General features: G+C 38.9%; 1 protein-coding gene across 1 annotated transcript in view; it reads right to left on the bottom strand.

Annotated features, from left to right (window-relative positions):
- itih3a.2 (inter-alpha-trypsin inhibitor heavy chain 3a, tandem duplicate 2) overlaps positions 1-344 on the bottom strand; it is a 28,268-nt gene extending 27,924 nt beyond the window's left edge. Inside the window, exon 1 of the mRNA XM_056236703.1 lies at positions 187-344. Coding sequence (XP_056092678.1) covers positions 187-300 — 114 coding nt within the window. The 5' untranslated portion in view covers positions 301-344. The remainder of the gene's footprint in view (positions 1-186) is intronic.
- Positions 345-12,120: the final 11,776 nt, after the last annotated feature.

Below are 12,120 nucleotides of genomic sequence, written 5' to 3' on the forward strand. Positions count from 1 at the left end.
AAAATATCTTATTCTGGACAGTTCTGAATAAAAGATCCCTCTTATGATCCCTCTTATTTTGTTGAAATTATTCTCTTTTTTCACAGATTCTGTAAGGGATTCACAAACTTTCAAGCACCACTGTATGCTCTTTATGTAGATTTGAGAAAACATGAAAGCATTGAAGCACATAATGTAAAATCTTACCTGTTTTGCTGAATTATTGTTTTGATCTCTGATGGCCGTAGTGTCTTGAGCTTTAGCAGTAAGAATCACACTAATACACAAACACATCCACAGCATGACTTTCACTGCAGACATGGTGAAGCCTGGTCCGAACTGACCTCAACTCTGCCTGTAAATGTTCTTAAACGAGAGTGAGAAAGAGAGAGAGACAGATGAATGAGTGCCTGTGTGTGTTGTACAGGGACTGTAAGAGTTGCCAAAGGGGTGTGTGAATGTGCCCAATAATCTAGTACATTCTCCACTGCCTGCTCACTCCATCCACCCAAAACAGCAGAGTTCACTAATGACCAATGATAGCCAACTACATTATTTTCTATATCGCCATTTAAATATTACCCAATCAATAACGTTCACAACTTTTTGCAACATCCACATCTGTCTGTATCCTATCTTTCTATCTGTATACAGTATACAGTACCGGTCAAAAGTTTGGAAACATTACTATTTGAATGTTTTTAAATGAAGTCTCTTATGCTCATCCATTCATAGTGGATAGTGTATAGTCAGCAGATTGTTATGCAAAAGAAACCTCTTTAGGGTGATTCAAGACCCCACTGCGAAATTATTGCACTTATTATGCGGCTACTTGCCACATCAGTAAATGATTAAACACAAAATATTAATTTGACATATTTTATTACTTCAAGATGTCTCACAGTACCTGCTTGAGCGGCTGTAACTGCTGTGGTCGTGCAATAACAGACCGCTAGATGGCAAAACAAAAAAAATCTTAATTAAGTATTAATTAAAAGTGTTAAGTAAAAATAAATAAACGTACAGTAAATGTCCACTAAGCATGGACAAATTTCTGAAAGGACTGCCAATGCCCGGTAAACGTAAGCCAGACGAATCTACTTTAAAAGTTACAACTACCAAAACTACTGTACCTTTTTTTTTCTGCAAAACAAATGCTGTCAGAAAAAGTTTGGGAACAACTCCATTGCTCCGTGGTCCAGTTCTGACATTCACATGTCCATTATAGGTGCTTTCTGCAGTGAACAGGGGTCATCATGGACACTACGCAGCCTCATTCAGAGCAAACTACGATGTACTGTGTGTTCTGACACCTTTCTATTATGGGCATATTAGGGCAACATTACGTTTTTCAGCAGTTTGAGCTAGCTTTTCTGTGTGATCTCCACACAAGCATCAGTGAGCCTTGGGTGTCCATGACCATGACCCTGACCCTGGTTCACCGGTTGTCCTTCCTTGCACCCCTTTTGGTAGGTACTAACCACTGCATACCAGGGACACCCCACGAGACTTGTGATTTGGATATGTTTAAAGTTTTGTTCAAAGTTTTATTTCCCATTTGTATAGCACAAAGAAAATTGTACACATACATAGGAATTGTACTGCATCACCCTTAGAGTCAAAAAACAAAACAAAACAAAGTGCACCAGTGCTTGCTAACCGTTTGTCTATCCGTCTGTCCGTCTATCCCTCTGTCTGTCTATCCGTCTATCAGTCTATTCGTCTATCCGTCTGTCTGTCTATCCATCTGTCCGTCTATCCGTCTGTCCGTCTATCCCTCTGTCCGTCTATCCGTCTATCAGTCTATTCGTCTATCCGTCTGTCTGTCTATCCATCTGTCCGTCTATCCCTCTGTCTGTCTATCCCTCTGTCCGTATATCCCTCTGTCCGCCTATCCGTCTGTCCGTCTATCCGTCTATTCGTCTATCCGTCTATCCGTCTGTCTGTCTATCCATCTGTTCGTCTATCCCTCTGTCTGTCTATCCCTCTGTCCGTCTATCCCTCTGTCCGTCTATCCCTCTGTCCGTCTATCCCTCTGTCCGTCTATCCCTCTGTCCGTCGGTCCGTCTATCCGTCTGTTCGTCTATCCGTCTGTCCGTCTATCCGTCTGTCCGTCTATTCGTCTATCCGTCTATCCGTCTGTCCGTCTATCCCTCTGTCCGTCTATCCCTTTGTCCGTATATCCGTCTGTCTGTCTATCCCTCTGTCTGTCTATCCCTCTGTCTGTCTATCCCTCTGTCCGTCTATCCGTCGGTCCGTCTGTTCATCTGTCCGTCTATCTGTCTATCCCTCTGTCCGTCTATCCCTCTGTCCGTCTATCCCTCTGTCCGTCTATCCATCTGTCCGTCTATCCCTCTGTCCGTCTATCCCTCTGTCTGTCTATCCCTCTGTCTGTCTATCCCTCGGTCCATCTATCCGTCTGTTCGTCTGTCCGTCTATCTGTCTATCCCTCTGTCCGTCTATCCCTCTGTCCGTCTATCCCTCTGTCGGTCTATCCGTCTATCCCTCTGTCTGTCTATCCCTCTGTCTGTCTATCCCTCTGTCTGTCTATCCCTCTGTCCGTCTATCCGTCTGTTCGTCTGTCCGTCTATCCCTCTGTCCGTCTATCCCTCTGTCTTTCTATCCCTCTGTCCGTCTGTTCGTCTGTCCTTCTATCTGTCTGTCCCTCTGTCGGTCTATCTGTCTATCCCTCTGTCCGTCTATCCCTCTGTCTGTCTATCCCTCTGTCCGTCTATCCGTCGGTCCGTCTATCCGTCTGTTCGTCTGTCCGTCTATCCCTCTGTCCGTCTATCCGTCGGTCCGTCTATCCGTCTGTTCGTCTGTCCGTCTATCCCTCTGTCCGTCTATCCCTCTGTCCGTCTATCCCTCTGTCTGTCTATCCCTCTGTCTGTCTATCCCTCTGTCCATCTGTTCGTCTGTCCTTCTATCTGTCTGTCCCTCTGTCCGTCTATCCATCTGTCCGTCTATCCGTCTGTCCGTCTATCCCTCTGTCCGTCTATCCGTCGGTCGTCTATCCGTCTGTTCGTCTGTCCGTCTATCCCTCTGTCCGTCTATCCCTCTGTCTGTCTATCCCTCTGTCTGTCTATCCCTCTGTCTGTCTATCCCTCTGTCTGTCTATCCCTCTGTCCGTCTATCCGTCGGTCCGTCTATCCGTCTGTTCGTCTGTCCGTCTATCCCTCTGTCCGTCTATCCCTCTGTCTGTCTATCCCTCTGTCCATCTATTCCTCTGTCCGTCTATCCCTCTGTCTGTCTATCCCTCTGTCCGTCTATCCGTCTGTTCGTCTGTCCGTCTATCCCTCTGTCCGTCTATCCCTCTGTCCGTCTATCCCTCTGTCTGTCTATCCCTCTGTCTGTCTATCCCTCTGTCCATCTGTTTGTCTGTCCTTCTATCTGTCTGTCCCTCTGTCCGTCTATCCATCTGTCCGTCTATCCGTCTGTCCGTCTATCCGTCTGTCCGTCTGTCCCTCTGTCCGTCTATCCATTTATCCGTCTGTCCGTCTACCAGTCTGTCCATCTATCCGTCTGTCCGTTTATCCATCTGTCCGTCTATCCGTCTGTCCTTCTATCCGTCTGTCCGTTTATCCCTCTGTCCGTCTATCCCTCTGTCCGTCTATCCCTCTGTCTGTCTATCCCTCTGTCTGTCTATCCCTCTGTCCATCTGTTTGTCTGTCCTTCTATCTGTCTGTCCCTCTGTCCGTCTATCCATCTGTCCGTCTATCCGTCTGTCCGTCTATCCGTCTGTCCGTCTGTCCCTCTGTCCGTCTATCCATTTATCCGTCTGTCCGTCTACCAGTCTGTCCATCTATCCGTCTGTCCGTTTATCCATCTGTCCGTCTATCCGTCTGTCCTTCTATCCGTCTGTCCGTTTATCCATCTGTCCGTCTATCCGTCTGTCTGTCTATCCTTCTGTCCATCTGTTCGTCTGTCCTTCTGTCCGTCTATCCATCTGTCCGTCTATCCGTCTGTCCGTCTATCCGTCTGTCCGTCTGTCCGTCTGTCCCTCTGTCCGTCTATCCGTTTATCCGTCTGTCCGTCTACCAGTCTGTCCATCTATCCGTCTGTCCGTTTATCCATCTGTCCGTCTATCCGTCTGTCCTTCTATCCGTCTGTCCCTCTGTCCGTCTATCCGTCTGTCCGTCTACCAGTCTGTCCATCTATCCGTCTGTCCGTCTATCCCTCTGGCAGCTGTCCGTCTATCCGTCTATCCGTCTGTCCGTCTGTCCCTCTGTCCGTCTATCCGTTTATCCGTCTGTCCGTCTACCAGTCTGTCCATCTATCCGTCTGTCCGTCTATCCCTCTGTCCGTGTCCTGTCTGTCTAAGAGCTATTGTTGGTGTTTGCTAACACAAATATAAAAACTTTTTTTTTTTTACATTTATAATAATAATCATTTTATTATTATTATTAAATATTTAACCCTAACTTTTGAACTTTGCATTTAAGTGAAAATGTAAAATAAAAATGCTTTTAATGTATAAGAAATGTGTGTATATATATGAAATAAATTATCCTTGAAACACAGAAGCTTTTGAGTACATTCAGTACAGATGTTTTTTGTGGTGTGACGAGGAACTCTTTAGACCCTCAGTTTGCTTGAATAACTCACACAGAACCTCTCATTTATCAGAAGTGCCTTTTACAAACTGCTTTTATACAGTGTGTTCAGAGAGAGAGAGTTAATTTACCGTAAGTTGTGTGGAACAGCGGCCAAATGTCTAGTAATCAGAGAGAGAAATAGAGAGAGTGATCAAGTGTGTCAATGCGTCTGTTCATGGTTTTCGGGACTTCAATATGTCTGCTCATTGCTAGGGTGTGAGTGTTTGTGTGTGTTTTGCTTTTCTCTCCACTCCCTGTTTAACAAGGCTGAAGTCAGATATGATGTCATTTCTCCAAAGGTAAACATTAAGTCAGCTCTTCAGAAACACACCTCAAGGGTGGCTGCAAACGTGCCGTCAACTGTGCGTCAAAAATATCTGCATGGGATCTATCTACCTCTAGTTCTCCTCTTTTTTTCTTTTTCTTTTCTTTTTTGCTGTATATAGGCAACATCATATAGGCTAGGGGTTTTAAAACCCACAGGGGCCACAAGGGGTTGCTAGAGACTACTAAACAACTGAAAGGAAAAATAAATTGAATATATAACACCGTTGAAGTTAAGATGTGTACTAATAATATTATACTGAAAATAATATACAATTATAATATAATACTGTTATAATATTTATTACTGCTATTTGATAATATTGCAATTCAATTATGTTTTCTAAATATTAAATAATGAAGTTCTGAGATTCATTGGGATTATTCTATTGACCACTAGTTTTTAACAGTAAGTAAACAATCTGTATGTAGTGTCAATTTACAACATTAAAGCAATTCTTTATTTACATTTTTGGTAAAATCACACATATAATAAATGGTCTTTTTATATGTTAAAATTCAGCTGCTCTTATATTTTAGGAAAAACATCCTTTGAAAAGGGATCATACAATTTTGGGTTAGGCTGGTCTTTTCACGGCAAAAAATAAAAAAACCTCTTTTTTTGTAATTCAAGATCATATAGTGAGTATGAAAGTCAAAACTACAGAAATAAATAAATCTAAAAAAAAATGAACATTTTAAATGTGGGATTCAACCTTGCTAAATAATAAAATCATCAGCATTAGTTTAAGATCTAAGTATGGAAGCTTATTTCAGCCACGGAATAAAACAATTCAAAAGTTAATTGTGACTTTTTATCACACAATTCTGACTTTTTCCTCACAATTGTGATTTATAAAGTCAGAATTGTGGGATATAAACTATAATTTTTACAAAAAATAATCTACAAAATATTCGGACTTTTCTCGCAATTGTGAGTTTACAGTATATCTCGCAATTATTCTTTTCTCAGAATTGTGAGATATAAATTGCGATTGCATTTGTGAGTTATAAAGTCTAATTCTGAGGAAAAAAGATGGACTTTATGAAGTCACAATTCTGACTTTATAACTCGCAATCGCAAGTTTATATCTTGCTATTCAGACTTTATAACATACAATTGCGAGTTTATATCGCGCAATTCTGAGAACAAAAGTGAGATTTGAGAGTTAAAAGTCGCATTTACCTTTTTTATTTTTTATTAAGTGGCAGAAACAAGCTTCCACATCGAAGACCTGGGTTTTTTTTTTTTCAGTTGATTTTTTTTTTTCAATAAAATTGTTGATGCTGATATTATAGTGAAACAATTTGTATTAAATTAGAAAATGCTTAATTCGTGGTGACCACAATACTTTTTTCATATACTCTAAATCTCCTTGTCTCTAAATTTATTTAGGACATTCTATTATGTGGACATTTTTAACCCCAATAAGAGCATTTTGAATCAGTGTTTCGTCAGTAATGGATGTTAAGTCTGTGGGCTGTAATGAAGATCCTGCAGTCTCACGTTGCCACATAATGGAAAGGGGTGAGGGTGTGCTGGCAGAATCTCCATTTATGAGGTGACATCATCGCCGAAACATCATTGCCATGGAAAAAATACAGGCAATGAGTCGTCAGATCCTACTAAATGTTAGGTCCTTTCTTAAAAAAAAAAAGCTAGTCTGAGCAAATTAATTTTTTTTTTTTTTTTAAATGTGGCACTCATGGCGCAAGTTGCTCAAAAAACACTGCCTGCCAAATATGTCTGCAAAACACAAACAGAACGTGTCTGGTGTAAACGGCCTGTTGCTTTCTGCCACTTGTCTCTTCTCTTCCCAGAGCATGAATATTAATGAGTCATTTCAGTTTGATTGTCAGTGCTCTGGATATTAGCTTGTGTGTGTTGAACCCTCTAACTTGTGTTTTGCCGCTTTAGCCTTGATTAGATGTCTGAAGTATGTTTCCTCGAGGGCGAGGGCAGAAGAATTGACCCGGATCATGTCGGAAGTTCAGGAGTTGAGCTGTATTTGAAGGAGTCTGAGAGGCCAGAGGGAGATTGGGGCGGCTGAGACCTGCTAACTCAGAACAGATGTGCTTTTCACAGTGAAGAGAGGGATAGATGTGTGGCGTCCATAGATGTATGCTCAATATAGTCAATTTGACCTGTTTTATAGAGCTGCTTTACATTGAGTGAAGCGCTATGAAAGCTGTATCGAATGTCATTTATCTAGATAAACCCCACAGTAAAGATTTCCATCATGTCATGGATGCATCCTGACGGTCCGGCGAAGGTCCCGGGATTAAACACAGGATGGCAGTAGAGCCACAATATTGATCTAGATGTGTTATGGCAGCACAAGCTGACTGTTAGGTTGACATTTGAAAAGATTTATCTTGGTTTTCTTTAGTTGTTATGTGAGTTTTTCTTATTTATTTTGACAGATTTACTTCTGACACTGCAACATTTATTTATCTGTTTATTTTATTTTTATTTCTTAATCTTTCCTTAAATGGCATTATATAAATATAGCCTAGTTAACGAAATGTAATCTGTATATAAATATTAATTAATACATCTTGATTTTATTCTTATATTTATTTAATCATAATTAACCAAAATGAATGGAACATTCAGGAAATAAAAACATTGTACAGACAATATTTAATGGTAAAATTATGATTTTTAGTACAGGATATTTATATTCCACTAGACATATATATTTTTTCTTTAATCTTGTTATACTTTCTTCACAGTGTTTAATATTGTTTGACAGGCAATACTTTTTAATTGTGTTGGCTTGAAAATACGACACACACATCCAGCTCAGATGAATATGTGCGCTGTGTAATTATGTAGATTAGGCTTGTTCACAAAAAAACATAAATCAAGGTCATTAAACCGCACATATTGCCTATCTCTGTTATCACAATTCATATTCTAATTTTAATTTAGAATAATAATAAAAAAAAACAATCTCTAAATTTTGCTTCGGTTATCATGGTATCAGTAAAAAGCCTTTAGTGTTCAGATTATTTTCTCTAAACCTCGACCTTAAGTGACTTTCATTTTTATCCCATTGTATTCAAATGTGTGGTTGAACTATTAATATATATAAGTGTAATAAAAACTTGGTTACATCATGTCTGAATGTTAAAGTTGAACCTTTCGAGTTGCCATGACCATGTGTACATCACAATATAAGCACATCTAAGCTGTTTTCCTTTGGCAAAGGAGGTCGGGTGGATATGGCAGATTTATCTTATTTCTTTATTCTTATAGTGTCCTGAACTATTTAACACTTAAATGCAATCATCAGTACAGTAACAGCGATTGATCTTTTTCCTTACTCAAAATACACCTGAAGTCATATTGTAGCAACACTCACTGATAAACGATGTTAATTAGGGGAGAAATGGGCTTGTTATCAGATGCTTTATTCTAATGAATATTTCTCAAGAGTAGGTTTACCTTAAAACCCCATTTCCCATTACCTCTCGCCCCACCAGTGAACACTTCCACTGTTCTGTACAGTTCATGCTGGGCTTACCACACTATATTGGGTAAGTTGTCACATTGGGCCTTTTGTATGCTTTTCAGCTACTGCTAAGCTGTAAAATAAACGTGAAAAAAATATAAAACAATTTTTCTCTGTATTTGAAACACTACTAGAGAACAAAGAATTTGTGTAAACTGGCGTTTGACGCAAAACTTTACTTGGATATAGCCCGTGTAACAACTCTCAACTTTCAACTTTTTAAAATGGTTCTCTAGTCTGTCTGTACTGTAATAAGTAGATTTTTAATGTTGCTCAAGTCTGTCAATATTATATTAATATGTTGTCTGACAGTATACTGTATTAATTGCTCCTGTATAGCATCTTGCTCTTGTTAGTATTTTAATGTCACTCTAGTCTCAGTATGTAATGTCGCTCTTGTTTCTCAGTGTTTAATTATGATCTAGTCTTTATATTTCAGTGTCGCTGTCGGTATTTAATGTTGCTATAGTCTTAGTATTTTAAAGGGATAGTTTACCCCAAAATTCTGTCATCATTTATTCACCCTCAAGTTGTTTCAGACCTGTATGAATTTCTATCTACTGCTGAACACAAAAGAAGATATTCTGAAGAATGTCGGTAACCAGACAGTCCCATTGACTTCCAGTATGGAAAAATAATAATATGGAAGTCAATGGGGTCGATCAACCGTTTGGTTACCCATAAATATCTTCTTTTTGTTCTGCAGAAGAAAGAAATTCATACAGGTTTGTAACAAATTGAGGGTGAGTAAATTGTGACAGAATGTTCATTTTTTGGTGAACTATCCCTTTAATGTTTAATGCTAGTCTAAAAGTATTTGAATATAGCATTTTGCTCTGTTGATATGTTAGCGTTGCTGAGCTCTTGTCTGAAAGTATCTTAATGTCGGTCTAGTCTGTTAATATTTTAATATCAGTCTAGTAGGCCTGCAGAATATTGAAAATAATTGCAATATGCGATAACTCGTTAAATAATGCGATAATGCTTAAAGTGTGTAAAATAAATGTAAATGTATATTAAAATATATTTAAAAACTGAAAATGGTATAACCAACAAGCACGTTTCACATTCTTTTTGTGAGAAGAAAGCATTCCTACAACTTCTGAAAGTGAACAGCAGTGATTTACTGTGGCATTACACAAAACGTCAGTGTAAACCAGGGGGTTTCAGGGAGGCCTACATTAGTTTATTTAACAACAGAAACTGAATAAATATAAAAATAAAAGTTCACTGTATGAGTCTTCACTGTTTAAATTAAATTTAGACTGATTCTTGTTAATGTGTTGTTGTTTGATTAACATGAAGCACACAGATGTCAGCAGGTTTATTAGGATGCTGTCACTTTAAGAGCTGCACGGATCCAATGTATTGTTACATGCGCAATTTCTTTCTTACTGAACTGTTTGCTTCACTTAACTGTGTTTACATGAATACTCACCAAGACGGGCATTATAACATAATTGTGTGTGTTTGGTAGGGCTGTCCTCAACCAAAGAAAATCTTGGTCGACTGAAGTCCCGAAATTTTCGACTAAAAATCGACTAAAAATGTTTATTAACTTAAAGCTTTTACTCTTATTAAACACAAAAGGCACGTCCACTTTAATAAAAAAAAAAGAATATTTATTAAACAAACCAGATCAAGAGCAGAAACTAAATAAAGTGCATAACTGATATACCAATTCTGATATGTTCATATAGCCTAACGTTACTCAAAACAGACAGGGCAACCTAACGCAGACAAGCTAGCTTACCGCTTTTAGATGATGTCATTTTTGTCGCTGAGCTGGAAGGCAAACTTTGCATTCAACCTTTTTCCCGTTATCAATTTTAACAAAATGCTGCCACACTGTCGATGTCTTTGTTGACTATTAAACGCTCTCACAATTAAATAAATAATATTCAGCATCAAACCTTCTATAGCCTACTTATCGGTCTCTCTTCTCCAGTGGGTTGGACTAATCCAAAAAAAGTGAAAACAAGGGGGGTGTTCTGAAGACAGACGGTTACCTGTGAAACAGTGGTGCTCTGAAAACACCCCCATTAGCAGTCAGTGCTTTCCACCTGATGAAATGAGCACGGCAAAAAATCGACCAATCAGAATTTTGGTCGAACCAGAACGTATCGACCAATTAATCGACTGGGACAGCCCTAGTGTTTGGCCATATAATACCAGCCCGATCTCACGTCAATTCGTACGAATTTTATGAGGTGGCTAATTCGTACTAATTCATACGACCTCACTCGTACAAATTCGTAAGATTTTTGCTAATTCGTACATATTTTACGAATTACTAAATTCGTATGAATTTGTACGAATTACCTACCCCCGACCCCGCCCCTAAACCTACCCATCCCGTGGGTTTAGACAAATCGTACAAATTGTATGAATTAGTACGAATTAGCCACCTTTTAATCACTCGTACGAATTCGTACGAACTGCAGAAGAGAACTGAATGCATGATCACATGCTGTCTGAGAGGTGGCTTTCTGTGCGCGAGTACTTCGCTTATTGCATTTAATAACATTAAGCATGTCACACGTATGTAACGGTTTTGTGTCGAGTCTATTCTATGCTGTCTGCGTCGACTTAAAACTTGGACTTTTTGTAATCTTTTGGAGTATTAAAATCATGCAGTTATTGCTAGCCATTGCGGTATGCATATATTTGCAATATAAATTCGATATATCATGCAGCCCTACAGTCTAGTCTGTCAGTATTTTCAACGCTATCTCATGACCAATTCGTACGAGTGATTAAAAGGTGGCTTATTCGTACTAATTCATACGACCTCACTCGTACGAATTTGTACGATTTGCCTAAACCCACGGGATGGGTAGGTTTAGGGGCGGGGTCAGGGGTAGGTCATTCGTACGAATTCATACGAATTTGGTAATTCGTAAAATATGTACGAATTAGCAAAAATCTTACGAATTTGTACGAGTGAGGTCGTATGAATTAGTACGAATTAGCCACCTCGTAAAATTCGTACGAATTGACGTGAGATCGGGCTGGTATTTTAATGTCGCTCTAGTGTGACAGTATTTCAGTGTCGCTCTAGTCTGACAATATATTAATATTGCTCTTTTTTATTTTTGTTGCTTATGCACATATAAAATAATGTGATCATCAAACATTAAACAGCAGATAAATCAAAAACGGCCTTACATTACTGAATGCTACAGGACTGTGAAGCTTTGGGGTGTTGATGGACATGATCTACTCAGTGTTTTGATCATCGTTCTGAATCCGATGCGGATGTAGTCTTTGATAAAAAATTTTTAAAAAATCCGATATTCATACAACAAAATATTCTGGGGGACATGAAAGTTTTATAAAATGGATAAAAAGAAAATGGCTGGCAACTTTTTGAAAATACCGAGGAAATTATGATCTCGTAGCATTTTGATGTTGGTCTAGTGTCAGTAATTTTAATATCGCTCTAGTCTGTTAATATTTTAATGTCACTATCTGACAGGATATTAATATTGCGCTTATAGAATTTTGCTCTTGTTAACATTTTAACGTCGGTCTAGTCTGTTGGTACTTTCAGAGTATATTAATATTGCTCTACCCTGTCAGTATAAACGTAGCGCTAGTCTGTCAGTACTTTGTGTCATGCTTGTCTGCACATGTCATATGTAACAGGATCCGTTTCATTATCATTCATCCGGCTGAAATACTGAATGTAATGAAAAATCTAA

The sequence above is a fragment of the Rhinichthys klamathensis genome, unplaced genomic scaffold (genome assembly GCF_029890125.1).
Source record: "Rhinichthys klamathensis goyatoka isolate OS25496 unplaced genomic scaffold, OSU_Roscu_1.1 h1tg000461l_1, whole genome shotgun sequence".
NCBI lineage: Eukaryota > Metazoa > Chordata > Actinopteri > Cypriniformes > Leuciscidae > Rhinichthys > Rhinichthys klamathensis.